Raw genomic sequence first — 20,539 nt, 5'->3', positions numbered from 1 at the left:
CCCCAGCATATAACTTTTATATACTGTTGCTGCTCTCTATCCCCATCTAGTGGCCGGAGGAACAAATATGACCCAACGTACGATCTTTTTATACTGTTTTTGTGCTCTCATCCCATCTAGTGGCTGGAAAGACAAATACCAAGTGTATTGTGTGAAGCTGACACAACCCATTTTACCTATCAGCCCGCACTCCCAAACAAATGCACACTGGGAAGCCACACTCCATTTCATTAAGCATTTGGAGAAGGCAGAAGCAAAGAAGAATCCATCTTAATCTGTGGCACATGGTCATCCAAGGACAAACCCACATCCCCACCACACAGAGCATCGTTCTGTGTGATTTAAATTACTTGTATTTATTAACTGTTATGTTTAGCAGTAATTCAATACTACCTCTCTTGTATTTGGTTCTCATTGTGTGTCTCCCTATTTTCCTCAGTTTCACCATATCCTGTTCTTTCAATAAAGCATCCAGATCTACACACATGGTCTGTTTTATTGGAGGATAGGTGGATTTAGCTGCATGTTGAGCTGCACACAGAGTAACGTGTAGTGAGGATAGAACATCACTTATTCCGAAAACGTATAATTTAGTACATTTAATTTATGCCTTGATAGTGGCAAGGTTTCTTAGTTCATGACCCCCCAGATTCTAGTACCAATTGGATGAGCACCTCTTTTTATAATAACATACATCACCAGATCTCTTTACAGCTTGGACTGACCATATCATCAAATTCAGATCTGCTTGGGAATATGTCAGTGGTCTTCTCAATAACCAGAGGAGCATCTTCTGACTTCAGATCGTCTCACTTTGTGACAAAAAACTTATCTAAACATCACAAGTAAGCTATCTCCAATTTTTCTTGGCAACCCCAAAGATGTGAGTTTCTCAAATGCCTTCATCTGGGTTTAATTACTGAGTTTCTTGTTTTACTTGGTTAACCTACAATCTTAGCTTCACCTTTCTTTCTTTTTTTATCATTACGGCAAGGGTGACTCTAGTAGAAGGTCATGCTCCCATTGGATCATTCTTAGGATTACTGAAACTCTAGCAATTTGTTTAAAGTGAAAATTGTATTTTAAAATTATGCTCAGTGACAGACGTTCAGATGGTTTCTTATTTATTTTATTATTGGGGAATCATTTATTTCAATCAAGATGGTTTTTAATCCCCCCCCCCCAATATAAAGGGAGTTGACTATTTAAACTTACAGAAAACAGTATCAAGGGTTATTTCTAATTACATGCACAACTGCTAATCCATCTGTTTACCCAGTTTCTGTAGATTTTTGTATTTAGGCATGCTTGAATGATGATGAAAAATTAAAGTATACCAAGAAGTCAAGGGAATATCTCAGAGTATATGAAATCATACAAAATGCCATGTAAAAAATGAAGTTCTCCTCCTGCTCTTGAAAAGAAATATATACCATAGGTATTTTCTACAGATAGACGTCAACTTACAACCATTCCTTTAATGACTGAATTTACAACAGCGCTAAAAAAAACCTTGACTGACAACTGGTCCTCAGATTTATTACTGTTGCAGCCTCCTTGTGGTCATGTGATCAAAATTTTGACCCTTGGCAAATGGCATGCATTTACAAGATTTGCAACGTCTTGGGTCATGTGGTTGCTGTATGCAACTCTGTGAGGGTTTCAGATAAGCAAAGTCAATAGGCTAAGTTGGATTTGCTCAACAGCCAGGTGAGTTCTTTGACTACAATGATTTGCTTAAAAATCGTGGCAAAAAAAAGATTGCAAAACCATACGTAATGACTGATCGCTTTGTGATGGAACTTGAAAAAGCAAGACTACGTGTCTTTCACTGCCAATGGAATATTATTCCCCACAGAGATTAGACTGGCCCCCATTTTTACAGCCTTTCGTAAGGCCTTGTAGACCTAGTGCTTCGATGGGCCTGGGGAACCCAGAGTGAGATGGAGCCCATCAAGTGGCTCGTTTGATTGTGTGTTGTTGCCGGGGGGGGGGGATATTGTTGTTTTAAAATTCTTTTATCTTGGGTTTTTATTGTTTGCAAGCCACCCAGAGTCATTGAATTGGGAGAGATAGATAGATAGATGTAGATATTGATAGAGATAGATAGATAGATAGATAGATAGATAGATAGATAGATAGATAGATAGATAGATAGATAGATAGATAGATAGATAGATAGATAGATAGATAGATAGATAGATGATAGATAGATAGACAGACAGACAAGCAAATGAATGAATGAGTGAATAAGGAGAATGAATGACTGAATAACTGACTGAATGAATAAATAAACAACTCTCTAAGTATATAAGCTCTTCAGGATTCCCATGCTCTCGGTCCCACCTACTTAACAATTCCATTTCATGGATCTGCGAGGTACATTTTCTCTCAACTAACCCTGCCCTATAACAGCATTCTGCCCCCCTTCCAGCCCAGTTAGGTAGCCTTGCTACTTTTTAGGGGGGGAAAAAATCAGAATTTTGCGTCTTCTGGCAGACCCTAAACTAAGAGCATGTAAAAAAGACTGCTTACCAATTTATTTTATGTCTTCTATTTTCCAACATGCTTTGGTTGTACTGATTGGTTGGTTTTACAATGTATTTTATGATGTATTTTAATTTTCGGTACATTGAATGCAGTCCCCTGATTAAATTGCCTATAACAGGGAATTACAATAAAATAAGGTAAAACGGTGTCTTCAGTGCGGTCCCTAATCTTGGTGCGCTATAGATTCCATATTCTACCCGATGCTTTTTTTTTTCCAATTTGAAACAGACCATGGCACCATAACCTCTACTCTCCCACTACCAGCTGCAGCAGCAGGTTTCGCACAAGTGGCGGGTGCTCATGGAACTCCATTTGACCTAGCAGTGAGTGCACTAGGAAACCCTGCCCCTGAAGCTACACCTGTGAGTGTGGGTTTCTGCCATTCACGGAAGTGGAGCTGTGTGTATGCTTGCCCACCACTTGCATGGTCCAGTATTGGGCCACACAACCCAAGGGTTGGGGATCCCTGAGCTAGAGTACTCTCAACCCCTCTAAAAATTTCTAATGTTGTGTTTTTGTCTATTTTGCCTGATCTTAAAATAACTACCCCGTTCCCTGAAAATACGGCCTACCCTGAAAGTAAGTCCTAGTTTGATTTTTACACATGTGCCCAATATAAGCCCTACCCCCCAAAATAAGCCCTAATTAAGATCCCACCCACTCCAGAGTGCACAGGTAAAAATTAAGCTAGGGTGGGGATGAGGGTGGTAGAGCTGCCCTACTACCTACCTTTGGACAGTTGTAGCCAGGCCTCGCACACCCCAACCCCTGCCTTGCTGGCCCATTTCTTCTGCATCTGGCAAGGTTGGCAAGGCTTTCTTGAAGGCCTCTGTAGCTGAGAACAAAGCTCTGGACCAATCCGGAGCTCTGTTATCTGCTGCAGATGCCTTCAGGAAAGCCTTGCTGGTCGCAGATGAAGAAGTTCCTGAAGGACTCTGACAATGAAAAGGAGGCCAGAGGTGATGCATGCAAGTGAGGTTAGTCAGTGGATCACTTCCCTTGAAAATAAGACCTGGTGCCTTTTTTGGTGGCAAAAAAAAAAAAGTAAGACAGGGTCTTATTTTCGAGGAAACACATTTTTGCAACATTTTATGGATATCTGAGTTATGGCCTACTTTCCTTCTCTCCTCCTTGCCTTCCTCACATCTCTTAAAAGTTAAAACTCCCTAGTGTTGACAAATTGTCTAGCCCAGTTTTCTTGTAGGAAAGTCAAAAACCACAATTGGACAAAGAACCTTCTATACAGTTACAATGGAAAAGACTTCTTGAAAATTCCAAGTATTCAGGATAAATGATTTTTATGTACAGAATTTTAGTTTGGGACATTTTGCAAAATCCTGTGTTCCTTTCCACAGCGCAATTTGAGGAAAGAGTGAATAGTAATTAGAGGGAAGAATACAATTTAGAGAATTCCACTCAAGTCTTCCACCTAAATTCATTTGTGCACCTATTACTGAAGAGTAAGTGTAAAATCTGCAACAAAATATTGCAGTGTAACTTGTTTCTGTACAACAAGGGTGTCAAACTCAAGGCCCAGGGGCTGGATCCGGCCTGTGGGATACTTAGAACTGGTCCATGGGGCCGCCCTGGAAACAGAGAAGATCTGGCCCGTAGTGCCTCTTGCCAGTAAAAATGGAGCTCAGGAGGGCTGCGCACGTCCCTCACGAGCTCTGTTTTCGCTGGCAGAGCCCTGGGGCCACCATAGGTGCCCCTGACATGAGTGAGCTGGCCACGCCCAACCTGGGACCCTGCCTCCTGAGGTCAAACACAATCCTGATGTGGCCCTTAATGTAATTGAGTTTGATACCCCTGTTGTACAAGGACATAGCTAGCCTTCCTTAACACTTAGGGTTTTCCTTAACCTGCAGAATTTTTCCTTTTCAGTGGTAAATGTTTAACGGTAGAAGTTCATCAGGATGGTCACTTTAATTCCTCCATAATTCTATGCCTAGGAATTAAATACACCAATAGAAACAAACACTCAGATTTATCCGCCACCATTCAGACGTCAAAAGCTCTTCACCAAATGACAAAATTAAGTCTATCAGCACAAAAGCTACTTTACAAATTCTTTCACGCCTCCCTGAACACAGCAGTATTTATTTTAAGTTGGCTGGTTTGACTAAATAAAAGACCCTTAAGACCAGTGACCTGCAACAACAGTTAGTTCTAAGAAATGTAAAATGCTTGAAAAGAAACGTTAGCATTTATACCGACAGCATGAAGTAGAAATAAAGCTGCACGATGAGGAGAAAGAAAGTGCCCAGTTTCTACTTTATTATTTTCTGTCTTTTGCTGCACTAAATTGCCATAAATCATATTTGAAAGCTTCATTATTTTCTCATTCGCTTGCCAGAACAAAAAGGATTATTTTAATTTTATCTTGGCATTCTGGCTAAAGGTTCACCTCCAGTGGTGGGATACCAAATTTTTTCCTACCAGTTCTATGAGAGAGCGCTTGGTGTGCGTATGCGCCTAATGTGCGCAGCAATCAAAACCCGCCTTCTGTCAGCGCTGGTGAGGTGAGCTGTTTTTTAGCTCAGCTGAGGCGTGGCAATCCGCTCTGCCGTGTGAATAAGCTGAGGTAAAAAAACAAGGGAATATAGAATAGGATAGGGCGGGGGTAGGTGGGCGGGGCCAGCCAGAGGTAGTATTTGCCAGGTCTTCGAACTACTCAAAATTTCTGCTACCAGTACACCAGAACTGGTCTGAACTGGCTGAATACCACCTCTGTTCACCTCCCCACTCTGGGAAAAGAATGTTAACAGTGAAGTCACTCTTCCTTCTACTTATGACCACAGTTTGAGCCCAAAAATTTCTGTTGCTAAGCGAGGCAGTTATTAAGTGGCAAGCTGCCACCTTTCCATTACCAATTGAAAGTGTTGCCGTTTTACCAGTTTATAGGAAAACTATTAGAAAGAAAATCAGAAAATCTCTAGCCCTGTTTCATGTTAATGAAAGTACGTTCAGTACATAAAACTGAAAATTGTTCCATGGAACAATTCTGGAAACTTGAAATGAATCAAGATGAAGGGAGTGAGCTTTTCATCTCAATAAATCTTGTTAAAGAAAAGTCTGTGAGAATTGTTACCGGAAATGAATCACTTTTGGTTTTGGCAGCTGCCAAAAAGCCCGGTAAATTTTTTTCTCAGTCTCTCTAGGTACTACTGTATAACCTTCTGTGGACAGATAACATAATTTTCAAAGAGGTGTAACACAAGCCTAGGGACACCAAATAACTTTATAAACAGAAAGAGCGTGACCTTTTTATGTTACACAGCCCTAACTGATAAGTTAATTCCAGGAGAAAAGGCTTTTGCGGGGAAGAAAGAGTGTGTCTTATAGACGCCTAAGCTAATAGACTGAAGCCATATCAGACACAGATATCAAAATGTGTAAGTGATCTACTTCCAAAAACATATTTCTTGTGAGGGATTGAGGAAACCCAGAGTTTTCACTAGAATTCATCTTTTAGATGTTTTGGGACTGCAATTCCAGAAGTTCCAGAAAGCACAAATGACACAAAATAGAGTAATGCTGAATTACAAAAAAACCAAACTATTCTGATCTATCTATCCTTTATTTATCCTTCTATCTATCCCTCCTTCTCTCCATCCATTCATATATCTTTCTTCCTATTTTCTTTTTTCTTTCTTTTTTCCTTTTTCTTTTTCTCTCTCTCTTCCTTTTATCTGTCTATCCATCCATCCATCCATCTATGCATACATACATAGAATGCTTCCTTTCTTAAATTGTGTTTAGACAATACAATTAAATATGCAAAGAAGAAAGAAATGAAATAAAACACATTGCTATAAATACCAATCTACACCATATCTAGGCTGAGCCCCTGTGTTCAAAGCATTTTGTTTGATAATTGATTACATTGTCTTTATTATCTTTACATTATCTTGCTTTTATTACTTTTTAAGTAACTCAAGGCTGCGAATATATATTCACACCCTTTTCTCTTCCAATTTTCCCACAACTACCCAGTGAGGTTGGTCAGGCTAAGGGAGAATGACTGGCTCAAAAATCACTAACTACTTTCATGGTTAAGGCGGGACTAGAATTCCAGTCTCCTAAATTCTTGGCCAGTTTGTTTAACCACTAGACCAAACTGTGGTCAATTTGACAATAATAATGAGAAAACAAACCTCCCTTATTTGTAGCCTTCCTTGACTATCTGTACAAAAAAAATGGGTGATCTGGCTCACTGAGGATAACCAAATTACATTGGTTGGAATTAGTTCTTCTAGTTTTTTTTTTAAATCAAGCAATATCAGAAGATTCTTACATTCATTCTGGTTTTTTTTTAAAAAAAATCCATTTTTTAAAAAACCCTACCAGCTAACAAATGGAGAACTTTGTTTGATCTGCCTTTTTAAACAGACATTCTGCACACTTTGCAGAGTGTTAGGTAGAGTCAAAAAGAAAAAAAGAAAATAATGGGCTGTTAGCCACTATATGATTCGAAACACGCATCTCCCGCTCACCTGGCAAATATTGGAACAATCTTCTGGTCATTTAAAGAATGAATCAATTTTCTTCACCCCATTACAATCTTGAATTTCTGGTTTTAACATGATATGGAAAACTGTAGTGCTGGTGTGAAATGAGAGTGGATATTATAACATTACAGCCCACAGGTATCTCTGGCAGCTCATGGTTTTTCAAACTGATGGAATGACCATTGCATTTTGTATGTGCATCGCAACGGCACAACACTTAGTTTATCATTTGTGGTCCCTTTGGTCTACTTTTCGACACCTTTGTTACAGAAATCTTCAGGCTGAATGGGGAGAATCAGCACACTTAAGTATCTGTAGCCGAGTCTTGCAAGTACATTATTTTGTTTATAGATCACATTTAGAAGCTGCCAATTTCCTTCACAGAGAGATTCTGGGAGGTATAAGAGTAAGACATAAAAACATAAAAGCTATAGATAAAAATTACCTATAGATGAAACTTATAGACAAAAGTTCTTAGGTGGTAATTAAAACAAGAGTTAGAATACAAGTAGTCATTACAACAGTTCATTCAGTGACTGTTCAAAATTACAACGGCACTAAAAATGTGTGTTATTCATTGAGAAATTTGTTACGTGAGGTTTGCTCCATTTTACGTCTTTTCTTGTCACGATTGTTAAGCGAATCCCTGCAGTTGTTAAATTAGTGACACGGTGGTTAAGTGAATCTGGCTTCCCCAATGATTTTACTTAGTTCATTGTCAAGCATCCAGATGTAAATCACACAACCATGGGGATGTTGCAATGGTCGTGCTAAGGTCTTGGGATTTAAGAGCCAACCAGCAGTGAATAGCTGTCAGATGTGGCTGATGCAGTAAGAGGTGATTCAGCATAGCATGGGTATTTCCCTTTAAGACTGGGGATTAAAGATCCCTTTAAGAGGTGTTTATATAAGAGGCAGCCATTAGAGGGTATGGTTTTCTCTTGTGACTGGTATTCATTGCAGAAGTTTCTCCATGTGGAGTTAAGAAGAAGTTTGCATACTAGTCAGGTATTTGCCTACCACGTATATGTTTGTATATAACTGTCTTGTAGATAAACCACTGTTAAATGTCTAATAATTGTCTCATAATAGCAATCACTCTGCAAAACCTCTGACAGGTCGTAAGTGTGAAAAATGGTCACAAGTCACTTTTTTCAGTGCCACTGTAACTTTGAAGAGTCGCTAAGCAAACTGTTATAAGCTGAGGACTACCTGAATATATTTATGTTTTCATATTTTATTTTTACTCCACTCAGAATCCCCGCTCTGAGGCAGAGGAGTGGTTCCAAAACTCAAAATAAATAAATACACTATGGCTCTCTTGATTCATTATACACACAACTACACTGAGGAAGCTTTGAGCATCTACATACGTTCATTGTGTCCAAGGAACTCAATATCTTCCATATGCAGTTTACTCAGATGCTTGCATTATGCGGGTATTAAATGTGTGGAAATGAACATGTTGCAGCAATTAAAAAGTTCTCTTTTTCAGAAATCAAAAAGCAGGGGGAATATCTGTTACATCTTAGGGAGTAAATAAATGATATTTCTGTCAGTGAAACTGCCTGCTGTATTCCCAATGCTTTGAGACACAGTAGAAATTGATTGAAAGTCAACAGGAAGAAGATGCCTGACCATCAGCAAAGAGTGCACCTATAAAAATAAATATTTGTATCCCCAATTGGAGAAATATTCCCTTGTCCTTGTATCTGAATTTTGTACTACTTAACCGCTCCTCTGCATACCAGAATTGTAATGATCTGATACTGTAAACAGATTTATATAAGCTTTCCTACTACATCCCTTTGTAAAAAGGGGTTGAAGAGTGACAGTTAGGGTATCATTCATCATCATTTCTACTCAAATCATATATCAGTTTAAGGAGTAGAAATAAGATTATAAAATTATTTTTCCCAGGGGGAGGCGAGAGACCCTGGGGGGAAAAACCGCACTTTTTTTTTCTTTTGCTATAACACATATACATATAGATTCCTAATATGACCAAATGTTAAATATCTAATACTAGCTGATTACCCGACATTGCCCGGGTATTTATTTATCCCGGTCCTGTATTAGACAGGAAAATCCTGGAATCAGGATTCACGCTGTTGTACTATCTGTGAAGCTCTAGATATAGTAGCTCTATCTCTCTTATTCTTTAGCTGGGCCTCATGCTGTTGTACTGTTTCTGAAGTTCTAGATGTAGTAGCTCTCTTGCGCAGCGTCGCAAGTCAGAGGGAGCCTCCTTGTGGAATACTGTGAAGTCGTTTCCATGGCAACTCCACTGTACTGTACAGTAGAAGCCGTTTTAAGGCACACATACCCTGAGGGGTGTTAGGAGTGTCTTACCCCTACAATATTTTTTTCCAGAGGGTAAGTCAGATGTCTACCACGTTTGGTTGAAATTGCTCGAAGCGTTCCAGAGTTATGCTTATGCTGGAACATACACACACACACACACACACACACACACACACTTTTATATATATAGATTAAAGGACAGCAAGCTACTCAATGATGTACGTACAATACAGATTGTTGTACATCTACATAAAATTGTTGCCACCATTGTTCTCATGATTGTGGAAACTGTGGTCTACCACACTCTCCTGCAGGAGAAGGCATAAACTGGAAGGTGCAAATTCCAAATTCTTAAAGGTAAAAAGGTTGAGGCTCAGAACATTGATTTACTTTGAAGCCAATTGTTATTGTTAAATCAGAGATTTTGAAAAGGATCCAAGCTTGGTAAGATGTCACCTATAGGTGTGGCAAATATCACAGTGCACATTCTGAATCAGGTTGAGTATCCCACATTAACAGCTTATTGTAAGTGGTAGTACCTGATCAACCTTGCCTGGACCTGGTTAAGTTGTGGATGAGGGACATTCAGGAAATTATAGGACTATAAAGTAGATTGGGGAGTAGAAAAAATATTCTAAAAAGAAGTAATTGTGGGTCTGTCTCTGAAGTTATCAGAAGTTGAGCTTTATTCAAAGGAGAATTTACACTCTATTATTGTATAAAGTCTAATCTATTTAGTTTTAGCGCAACTTGTAACAGTTTGTTTCTGCACTCCAAACGATTTGAAACTGTATCAAGAATATCTTGCTGACAAGCCAAATATTCAACTGCACCACCTTTTCTGGCTAGCTGACTTCCTTCCTTCCTCCCTCCCTCCCTTCGAAATCCTCTAGTGGAGAAACTGCTTCAGTTTCCCAATTTCAGCCTTTAAAGTTCACCAAAAACGCAACGAGCTGCTTTCAATCACCTATTTTAGGGGCAATTTTAGTGTATGTTGTTCACCTGGGGAGGATTTAAGTGCGGACATGAGAGGAAGTGCCAAATTCCCTCCCCACCTTAAAATCCAGAAAATAAGAGGTTTGGGCTTTCCAAGAAAATTGTCTGCTTACATTCCTATTTAATGTTAGATATGCTTGAAAGGGGGACGTGGTGGCTTAGTAGCTAAGACACTGAGCTTGTCAATCAGAAAGGTTGGCAGTTTGGTGGTTCAAATCCCTAGTGCCGCATAACAGAGTGAGCTCCCGTTACTTGTCCAGGCTTAAGCCAACCTAGCAGTTCGAAAGCATGTAAAAAATGAAAGTAGAAAAATTGGTGCCACTTTGGTGGGAAGGTAATAGAGTTCCGTGCACCTTCAGCCTTTAGCCATGCCGGCCACATGACCATGGAGACGTCTTTGGACAGTGCTGGCTCTTCAGCTTTGTAACGGAGATGAGCACCGCCCCCTAGAGCCAGAAACAACTAGCACATATGTGCAAGGGGAATCTTTACTTTTACTTTATGCTTGAAAGACATTGATGGTTCTCCAATGATGCTTAGAAGTTGGATGACTGGTAGTCAAATTAAGCCAAGGGGATACCAAGAGATATAATCATTGACCCCATCTTGACTTTTTTGAACTTCTTCTGGCAGATGTTGTCCTAAGTAGAGGGAGCGGTCATTAAATAGGAATGGCATTTAAGCGAGTAGCCTTTGGCAGCTCCAGGTTTTCTGTTCTTGATGTTCATCAACAGTGATGGTGCCTCCTTTTCAAGAAGCAATTGGACTTTTTTTGCTTTTCCTTGAAGATGTTTCGGCTTCTCATCCAAGAAGTTTCTTCAGAAGTTTCTTGGATGAGAAGCGAAATGTCTTCAAGGAAAAACAAAGGAAGTCCAGTTGCCTCTTGAAAAAGCACCTTTGGGACAACTATGACTGAGAATCTCCATAGACATTTCTCACGTTTATGTTATGGTTTTTAACCTCCTTTTTAAGGACTCTACACCGTTAATAATTTGAAAGCGGTAATGCCAAACAGAATAAAGGTTTCTACATACAAAGAACCTTTGGATGTATCACTCTGCTAAACAAATAATTCCCTCAACACTGTCAAATTATTTACTGTCTGCATTACTATTACTATTAATCCTCCCATCCTTCCTTTCATCCATCTGCTCACACTTATGACTGTAACCTTGTTGCTTGTATCCTAAAGATTTATATTGACTGTTTCCTAATATGATTAAATTGCTTATTGTACCCTATGACTATTATTAAGTGTTGTACCTTATGATTCTTGACTCTTGACGAATGTATATTTTCTTTTATGTACACTGAGAGCATATGCACCGGAGACAAATTCCTTGTGTGTCCAATCACACTTGGCCAATAAAGTATTCTATTCTATTCTATTCTATTCTATTCTATTCTATTCTATTCTATTCTATTCTATTCCTATTCCTATTCCTATTCCTATTCCTATTCTATCAACATCATTCCAGAACATAATTGTTAGCTCTTCCGTTAGCAGTTTGTCCTTTTTTTTTAATTTTGAAGAGCATAATGGTCGGAATTAAAATTCATCTCTTCCCTCCGACCACACAAAAATGTCATAAATTGAGGCAATAAATTATCGCTATGGGTTGCTGTGAAATTAACACTTATATATGGGAAATAAAACTGAAAATTTATAGCGGCAATCAATCTGCTTTAATGTATGTAACTTCATCATCTGTTTTATTTACTTTCTTTCCTTCTCTCCCCTTCCCTAACCAAAAAAACCCCTCCGCTTTTTCAGGAACAGCAAAATTGAAAAGCAAATGGCTTGTTATGAATGATATTCTAGCCATTGCAAAAATGTCACGTTACAAGAACTATTAAGGGATGTAAGGCTATTGATTAATGAAGACTGCACGAAGGTGGAAAAAATATCATTGCCATGCGAGTAACCGCTGGGGGCATAAAACATTGAAGCTTAAGATCTGCAATATATCAATAAGATAATTAAGGGCACCTTTTCTAAACTTGCACTTTCCAGTGATACTGAAAATGTTCAATTTCCACAGCTGGAAGGCACAACATTTGGACAAATGTATGGAATTTACATGACCAGAATTTCAGTACAAATGGAATCCACATACCCAACATATAAAGATTAAAAACAGTGCCGGAACTATCTAAATGTTAGCAAATATAATAAAATCTATTTTGATGAGAAATAGAACACATTTAAAACGTATATTTAGTTCCAATTGAAAATTGTATTTATATCACTGATTTTTGTGAATATTTCTTGCTTTGTGCTCTGTATGAAGCTTTTTCTGGATCTTCTATAAATATACATCATTAAATACTTATTAAAGCATTTTAAACCTTTGTAGGCAAATATTTGGTTTCAGAAAATTACTGACCTTCACATTTCTGTTCTGAATTATGGTTTATTTGACCTAAAAGTAAAATAGGATTTCTTTTACATATTTACATAGTACAAATAACAAACTTGCTAAAGACTGTACGTGATATAAATGAGCAAAATAGGCTTCTGTTTTCAGACACTGAAATCCAGATTATAACCACAGGCAAACTGGCAGGCCTGAATTCAGTTTTTATCTAAAGGCAATTTATTTTTTACTTTGGTATCGAAACTGAAAAGCAATGACATTTGAGTTAAGAAATGTTTTTAATGTTAGAAAGGATATTTTATAGCACATCCCAGGATTATGCCGTTAGAAACTTCACCACAATCTGGTTTTAAGTTGAAGGAGTTTGCATGTTATCTATACAAGAAAGTACTTTTTTTGTTGTTGTTCAAATCTGAATAAAAGCTCCAGACAGTTTTAAATAAAAAAGCTGTGGGTTGGAAGTATAGAAGAAAACCATGGGAAAGAAAGCAGAATTGGCAAAAGATTTGTTATGGCCAGTGCTTTATCTAAGAGATGTTACCACACGAAGAATGAAAATATGAGGTACAGGGGTTCAAAGCCACAGTATGTGCATACTAGTTGGGAAATTCCAACCACAATTTTGATCATTTTAAATCATAATGAGAAAATGATTGTTTGCTCAGGATGTCTACAATGAACCAAAAGAAGGGGAATGAAGACCAAGATAGAGCGATGAAAAAGGATGGCAAGAGATACTGAATAGTTTTTAAATGTTGTCCATCTCTATGTATGGAAATGGCTCAAGTGAATAATATAAACAATATGTATAATAGCTGTCCAATTAAAAAAAAATCCAGAGGCTTCCAATCATAATTAATTGGAAGATTTAATTTAACAGTGACAAAATAGGCACTAAATATCACCCAATATTTTATAGGTGACTATTCTGTAAATGACAATCATTCCCATTAAAGCAAAATATTTGAATTAGTGTTATTCTTTCCTCAACACAAACAACAAATAGCACTATGACAAATTCAACTACCGTTTGAATAATAGAAACGGCAACATTTGTATGTGCAAAAACCTAATGCTAGATTGAATTGTTAAATTAGGAAATCTCTATTTATGGACTGGAAAAAAATGACAAATCTTCTCAAGTTAGAATTGATGGGAAAATCTGAACTGTTTACATAATAACAATTAATTGTTAACCAATGAATCTTAGATACAAACAACAAATACTACTGGAACTGCATCTATTTTGAAAATTATTAAAAGCCAGTTGATATATTTTACATGGAAAATATCTATGTTATGGTTTGCAAACCAAGCTTCAGAAACATAGCAATAGGAATAGCACTTAGACTTATATATCGCTTCCCAGTGCTTTTACAGGCCTCTCTAAGCAGTTTATAGAGTAGCCTATTGCCCCCAACAATCTGGGTCCTCATTTTACCCACCTCGGAAGGATGGAAGGCTGAGTCAACCTTGAACCTGGTGAGATTTGAACTGCCAAACTGCAGGCAGCCGGCAGTCAGCAGAAGTAGCCTGAAGTACTGCACTCTAACCACTGTGCCACCACAGCTCATATGTGTTAATCTGGCACATATTTCTGTGTCATCTTGTTTCAGTGTTCCAGCTTCCTGAAAACTAACCACCAATAACTGTGAACATTCTCTGAAGCAGAAGAACAAAAGACAGTTGAACGAAAAACAATATATGCAAAGAAAACCTTCCACAACATTTATCCAACTGTTCTTGATAGCATGAAAAACAAGGAAGTATCTCTTACCCGTTTTGGTGTTGATGGCAAAAAAGTTTTGGGGGTTTCCACTTGTAATCCTGTACGTCATCCTTTCAGTAGTGCTGGAATCAGGATCTTGTGCCTGTATCTGAATGACTGAAACATCCTTCGGGGAATTTTCCAAAACAGACGGATAATAAATGGGTTCGGAAGTCAAGGGCGCATTGTCATTTACGTCTTCCACTTCAATGTAGACCTCAATGGTGGTATAAAGAGGAACAACTCCACGGTCTGCGGCATACACGGTTAGCCAGTAGGACTGAGTTGTCTCTCGATCAAGGATGTCGCCTGTGTATATAACTCCTGCAGAACAAAAGGAGAAAAAAAAATACATGGAATTGCAGAAAACAGCAATGAATCCATATTGTTTCTTGTCTTGTCTACAGGTGCTTTGGTAAATAAGTTGATACCCTCCTCTTTGTGGTAGCCCCTCAGATACTGGCAGACTGCTAGCATGTTACTCCTAGTCCTTCTTTTCTCTAGACTGGGGTGTCAAAGATGTGGCGTGCAGGCTGGATCCAGCCCGCGATAGGCCACGTAGTTGGTCCACGAGCTGTCCTGGAAACAAGGGACAGGGCTCTGATGCCCTAGGCCTGGCCTGGCCCACCCAGTTGGTCGCGACGACCAGGCCATGCCCAACCTGTCCCAGAGGGCAAACAAAATGCCGATGCGGCCCTTGACGGGATCGAGTGTGACACTCCTGTTCTAGACAAGCCAACCCAAATCCTGCCATCGTTCTTCGTATATTTTTGCCTCCAGGCCTTTAATCATCTTAGTTGCTTTTCTTTGCAAATTTTCCAAAATCTCAACATCTTTTTTGTAACATGGTGACCAAAACTGTAATTTGTAAGTGTTTTCTGGGTAGTCTATTTAGAAAGGGTGAGAACATCAGTTGCAAAAACCTGCTTCTGATAACCACAGTAATATTTCCATAACTGAAATCCTTTCCCAAAGAGCGAATTTGCTTTCCAATAAGACACACATATTTTAGCAGGCCACATCACCTTCTCACTTGAATATTCTCATCCACCCACCCATAATGCTCATTACTTCCATTCCCATCTACTGCACAGACTGTCTCCTTCCCATCCACCACATGTGCTTGTAATCCCACCCCCTCACCAACATACTTTTGGCTTCTTCTCTTTCTCACCATGTGTCCTCTTTTTCTTTTATCCCCCCACCCCAATTCCCTGTCTTTTGTTTCAAAAACTCTATATCAGGGAACAGTGCAAACACATTCCGATTTGGGGTTTTTATGGGTCTCAAAAAAACCTCCAGTTTTTAAAAAAAATAATATAATTGTCCAGAATATTCCTGTACATCCCCAGTTAAAGTTAAATTGGAAAGTGGACCAAAATTTTTAATTTTCCCATATTTTCTGTATCTCATCCCTTCCTCTGGAAAAACTGTACCAAGTTGATGTGCTTAACAAATACTCCGCATGTGAAAAACAACAGAGTACACTTGTACTTGATTCAAACACAATGTGTCCCTATTCACAAGTTCAAAATATTCTTAAGACTTTTGACCACATGCCAATGTAGCTCTTATGTGTGATAGGAAATTAAAATCTGTGATCTGTTCCCAGTTTTCTATAAATAGTTTCTTCCAAGCTTCCACTACAGATTGGTTTCAGCATATTAAGGATGCCACAAAAGAATTTTTCTAGCAGATTTAGTTATCTGTATTCCCTCCTGATAAAGGTTTGAAATTATAGTAATCTTTGGCTTACAAGCCCAATTTCCTTTGCTAAGCAAGATGGTTGTTAAGCGAGTTGAGCCCAATTTTGCAGCCTTTTTTTGCCATGGTTGTTAAGTGAATCATGCAGTTGTTAAGTGAATGTGGCTTTGCTTGCCAGAAGGTTAGGTTAGGAAGGTTGCAACTGGAGATGATATAACCCCGGAGTGCTGCAACTTTTGTAAATACATGCTGGTTGCCAAGCAGATGGATTTTAATGACATGACTATGGATAAGTGCAAGGACTGGTCATAGTCCTTTTTCAGTGCCATTGTAATATCGAACAGTCACTAAATGAATGGTTGTAACTTGAGAACTATCTTTATAGGGCAACACCGGTAGTGAGGGCTGAAGGCAAAATTTAGGTCAAAAGCCCAAAACAGGAAGCATTTAATAAGCTGGATGACCTATTAAAGTACATCAGGATCTTAAATATGTGAATATTTTCATTAGCCAAAAAGTCCTTTTTTAAGAAACATTTTCCTTTTTCACTGGGAAGAAAAAGTGGAGATTGAACCGAGCGATTTAAGCCAAAGTTGAGACACAATGCCTACCAATAATTCAGAATGGCATTCAAACTGGCAAGGTTTTGAATAGCAAATGACAAATAGTTGAAAACTTGGAGAATCCAGGTCAGTTATGCAGCAATAATTTTGCTTTGTGTTCTCCTGCTTTGAAGATTGTTTCTGAACTGGCATTTTTATTGCATAACAAAAGGAGCTCAAAATGCACAATGCTATCACTGTAGCATGTTGGCGGATGAAGCGATTCAGACAGGCAATAACAAAACAAAAGCTTTCACACAGCCCTAATCAAAATAGCTGATTGCCAGTACATAAATATATCTCCAGCTGCCTGAAGGTTTTAGTGGGAAGGAGACAATGGACATAGGCAAGAGAGAAGCAGGAAGATCCCAGGGAAAAAAAAAAACCTCAATCAATGCAACTATATCAGCCCTGAGTTGGTGAATAAGGCTCATTCCTGAGAATAGTTTATTAGTCCTTGGAGATTTTTTTGATGTGTGTCCGTATATGTCTCTCTGTGTGTCATGGTATCTTCTAGATGTATGTGAGATGTTATCTTCTATTCTTTGGTGTGTGTGTGTGTGTGTGTGTGTGTGTGTGTGTGTGTGGAGCAGGGGTGTCAAACTCACGTCACCATGGCATCGCCATGTGACTTATCGCAACTTCCCCCTCCCCCTTTGCTAAACTGGGCATGGGTGTGGCCAGCGTGTGACGCATCCAGCCCATGGGCCGTGAGTTTGATAACCCCGTTCTAGAGAAAAGAAGGATTGGGGTGACAGAATAGCAGTATTCCAGTAATTGAGGGGCTGCCACAAAGAAGAGGGCATCAACCTATTCTCCAAAGCACCAGAACGAAAGACAAGGAACAATGGATGGAAACTAATCAAGGAGAGAAGCAACCTGGAATTAAGAAGAGACTTCCTAACAGCACCAGAATGAAAGACAAGATACAATGGATGGAAACTAATCAAGGAGAGAAGCGACCTGGAATTAAGAAGAGACTTCCTAACAGCACCAGAACGAAAGACAAGATACAATGGATGGAGACTAATCAAGGAGAGAAGCAACCTGGAATTAAGAAGAGACTTCCTAACAGTGAGGGACAATTAACCAGTGGAACGATCTGCCCTCAGAAGTTGTGGGCGTTTCATCACTGGAGATTTTTAAGAACAGACTGGACCGCCATTTGTCTGAAATGGGATAGGGTCACCTGCCTTCAGCATGGGGTTGGACTAGAAGACCTCCAAGTTCCTTTCCAGCTTTATTCTGATTCTGATCCTTGAAGGATCAACAGCTTCACAAGCCTGAGGGACTGGCTCACGTTACAGCACAGCTTTTCTCTTAAAACTGGGGGAAACTTTGGGTTACCTCCAAATTATTTCCAAATGAACCGGAACGCCATCATAACACCAATGCACCTGTTTGGTACTTTTATTCCCTTATTTGCAAAAAGCTAAACCGGAAGATAATCCAAGGATTGCCATGTTTTCTTTACATATGGGAAAATCATTATAAGCCTTAAATAAATGCTTGCTGGGGGCGGGGGAGACATTTTCAACCAAAAACGGATGAGAAGAACTTAACTCATTAACTTATATTCTGTGAAAGGATTCAAGGACACCGAGTAAATTGCCAGTATCAACTGCTATTTATTATTTTCTCTCTGGCTTTTAAATAAAGCTTCCTTTGAGTTAAGCTTAGTTCCTGATGACTGTTGACACTTCCACATGATTTTCTTCTGAACGATACGGAAACAAATAGAAGAATATTTGCAGCTCAAGGTTGAAATGTGAGGAGGTTGGAGCTCTCTGAGCTTTGTTGTTTTCTTCAGACATTTCTTTACCAAACTGGGTAACATCCTCGGTCTTAGTCACTAGCACTGATGATGTTACCTAGTTTGGTAATAAAATGTCTGTGAGAAAACAACCAAGCTCAGAGAGCTCCAAGGACCCTGCAATATAGAAACCGTTTGAGCAGGGGTGGGATTCAAAAATTTTAACAACCGGTTCTGTGGGCGTGGCTTATGTGGTGGGCGTGGCTGGGTGGTCATGTGACTGGGTGGTCATGTTATTGGCTGGGTGTGGCCAACTCAATATCACTTACATCGAGGCATGCATCCCCTCGCCTGGCCTCTCATGACTGTGGGGATGCTGCAACAGTCGTAAGTGTGAAAAATGGTCATAAGTCACTTTTTTCAGTGCCATTGTAACTTTGAATGGTCACTCCACACAAGCAAAGTACCAGCAAAGGAGGGGGGAAAAACTCCAGAGAAGTTCCTGAGACAGGAAGTCTAGTCCTGCCAAGAATGTAATAAGGGTTAATGGAGAGACAGTTTCTGTAAGCAACACCAGAATGTTTCCTTCCTGCCTTCCTTACAGGATTAGCCCAGTAATTTCTTCTAACAACCGGTTCTCCGAACTGCTTAGGGTGTTAACAACCGGTTCTAGTGAATAGGTACGAACTGGTAGAATCCCACACCTGCGTTTGAGCTTCATTTATAGGATTTCTTTAAGTTTAGCTTATAGCCCTAGGAGTTTTTGGGTGGCCTCCCCTCCCAATACGATCCAGGCTTCACCTTTTTGAGATCAGTCAAGATTGACTAGATGGATATTCATAAATATGAATAATGAACTTAATGAAAGAAGTTAAAGTCAGGTTGATGATCAGAAAATATATTACAACTACTGCTGATGAACTATAATTTTGCAATGTGGACTTGGCCATATATTTTAACACGGTCCATCTGGACCTATCTCTACAGGTAGTCCTCGACTTACAATAGTTCCTTTAGTGACTGTTCAAAGTTACAACAGCACTGAAAAGAAGTGACTTATGACCAGGGATGGGATTCAAAAATTTCAGCAACTGATTCTCTGCCCAGTTGCTGGGTGGGCGTGGCCATGGTGGGCATGACCTACAGGAACTTTCGGAAGGCCTGTTTTTCGCCCTCCCCAGGCTCCGGAGGCTTTCCTCGAGCCTCCAGGAAGGCAAAAATGGCCTCCCCCAGGCTCTGGAGGCCTTCTGGAGGCTAGAAACAGATCCGTTTTCAGACTTCTGGAACTTCCGGGAGGCCAGTTTTTCACCATCCCAGAGCCTCCATGCGGACCCTGCACCTACCTGCATCCAAAACAGGCCACCTGGAGACTCCTGGGAGGGGAGGGCCAGGATGGGCGGGGCCTTGCAACTACTGGTTCGGTGAACCAGATGTAAAATTAACATCCGGTTTGCCCAAACCAGTCCGAATTGGCTGAATCCCACCCCTGCTTACTTATCACCACTTTTCACACTTAGGACCGATGCAGCATCCCCCTGGTCATGTGATCAAAATTCAGATGCTTGGCAACCGATACATATTTAAGATTCTTGCAGTGTCCTGGGGTCATGTGATCCCCCTTTTGCGACCTTCTGAGGAGAAATTCAATGGGGAAGCCAGATTCACTTAACAACCATGTTACTAACTTAACAACTGCAGTGATTCACTTAACACAGGTGGCAAGAAAGGTGGTAAAACAGGACAAAACTCACCTAACAAATGGTTCACTCAGCAACAGAACTTGTGCTCGTAATTTGAGGGCTAGCTGAATTCTCTAAAAATAACTTAAAAGCTGTTTTTTAAAAAAATCTTTTACAGGATCTTGTTCAACTTATCGGGGGTTGTGTATTGATTATGGTTTTTTTTCAAACACCTTCAGAAAAATAATAAGACAGTCTAATAATACAAGATCACAGATATTTTCCATTATATAG

The 20,539-nt window shown here is 39.4% G+C and overlaps 1 protein-coding gene and 1 long non-coding RNA gene across 10 annotated transcripts in view; one reads left to right on the top strand and one right to left on the bottom strand.

Annotated features, from left to right (window-relative positions):
* The window catches only part of FAT3 (FAT atypical cadherin 3), a 564,342-nt gene that overhangs the window by 270,107 nt on the left and 273,696 nt on the right, over positions 1 to 20,539 (bottom strand). For all 9 annotated transcript variants that reach the window (XR_015749710.1, XM_087966122.1, XM_087966121.1 and 6 more), the window contains exon 3: positions 14,517 to 14,831. Coding sequence is in view for 8 of the 9 variants with exons in the window: in XM_087966122.1 (XP_087822248.1) it covers positions 14,517 to 14,831 (315 nt within the window). In the remaining variant the exon portion in view is untranslated. The remainder of the gene's footprint in view (positions 1 to 14,516; positions 14,832 to 20,539) is intronic.
* LOC148130361 (uncharacterized) lies at positions 7,999 to 12,720 on the top strand. The gene is made up of 3 exons (XR_015749713.1): positions 7,999 to 8,069; positions 9,227 to 9,437; positions 12,136 to 12,720. It is a non-coding gene; the product is annotated as an uncharacterized LOC148130361 (long non-coding RNA).

Source organism: Notechis scutatus, chromosome 5 (assembly GCF_049901735.1).
Source record: "Notechis scutatus isolate UNSWTSFEM ecotype Mainland chromosome 5, rNotScu1.2, whole genome shotgun sequence".
NCBI classification, from domain to species: Eukaryota; Metazoa; Chordata; class Lepidosauria; order Squamata; family Elapidae; genus Notechis; species Notechis scutatus.
This window is presented reverse-complemented; position numbering and strand designations above follow the sequence as displayed.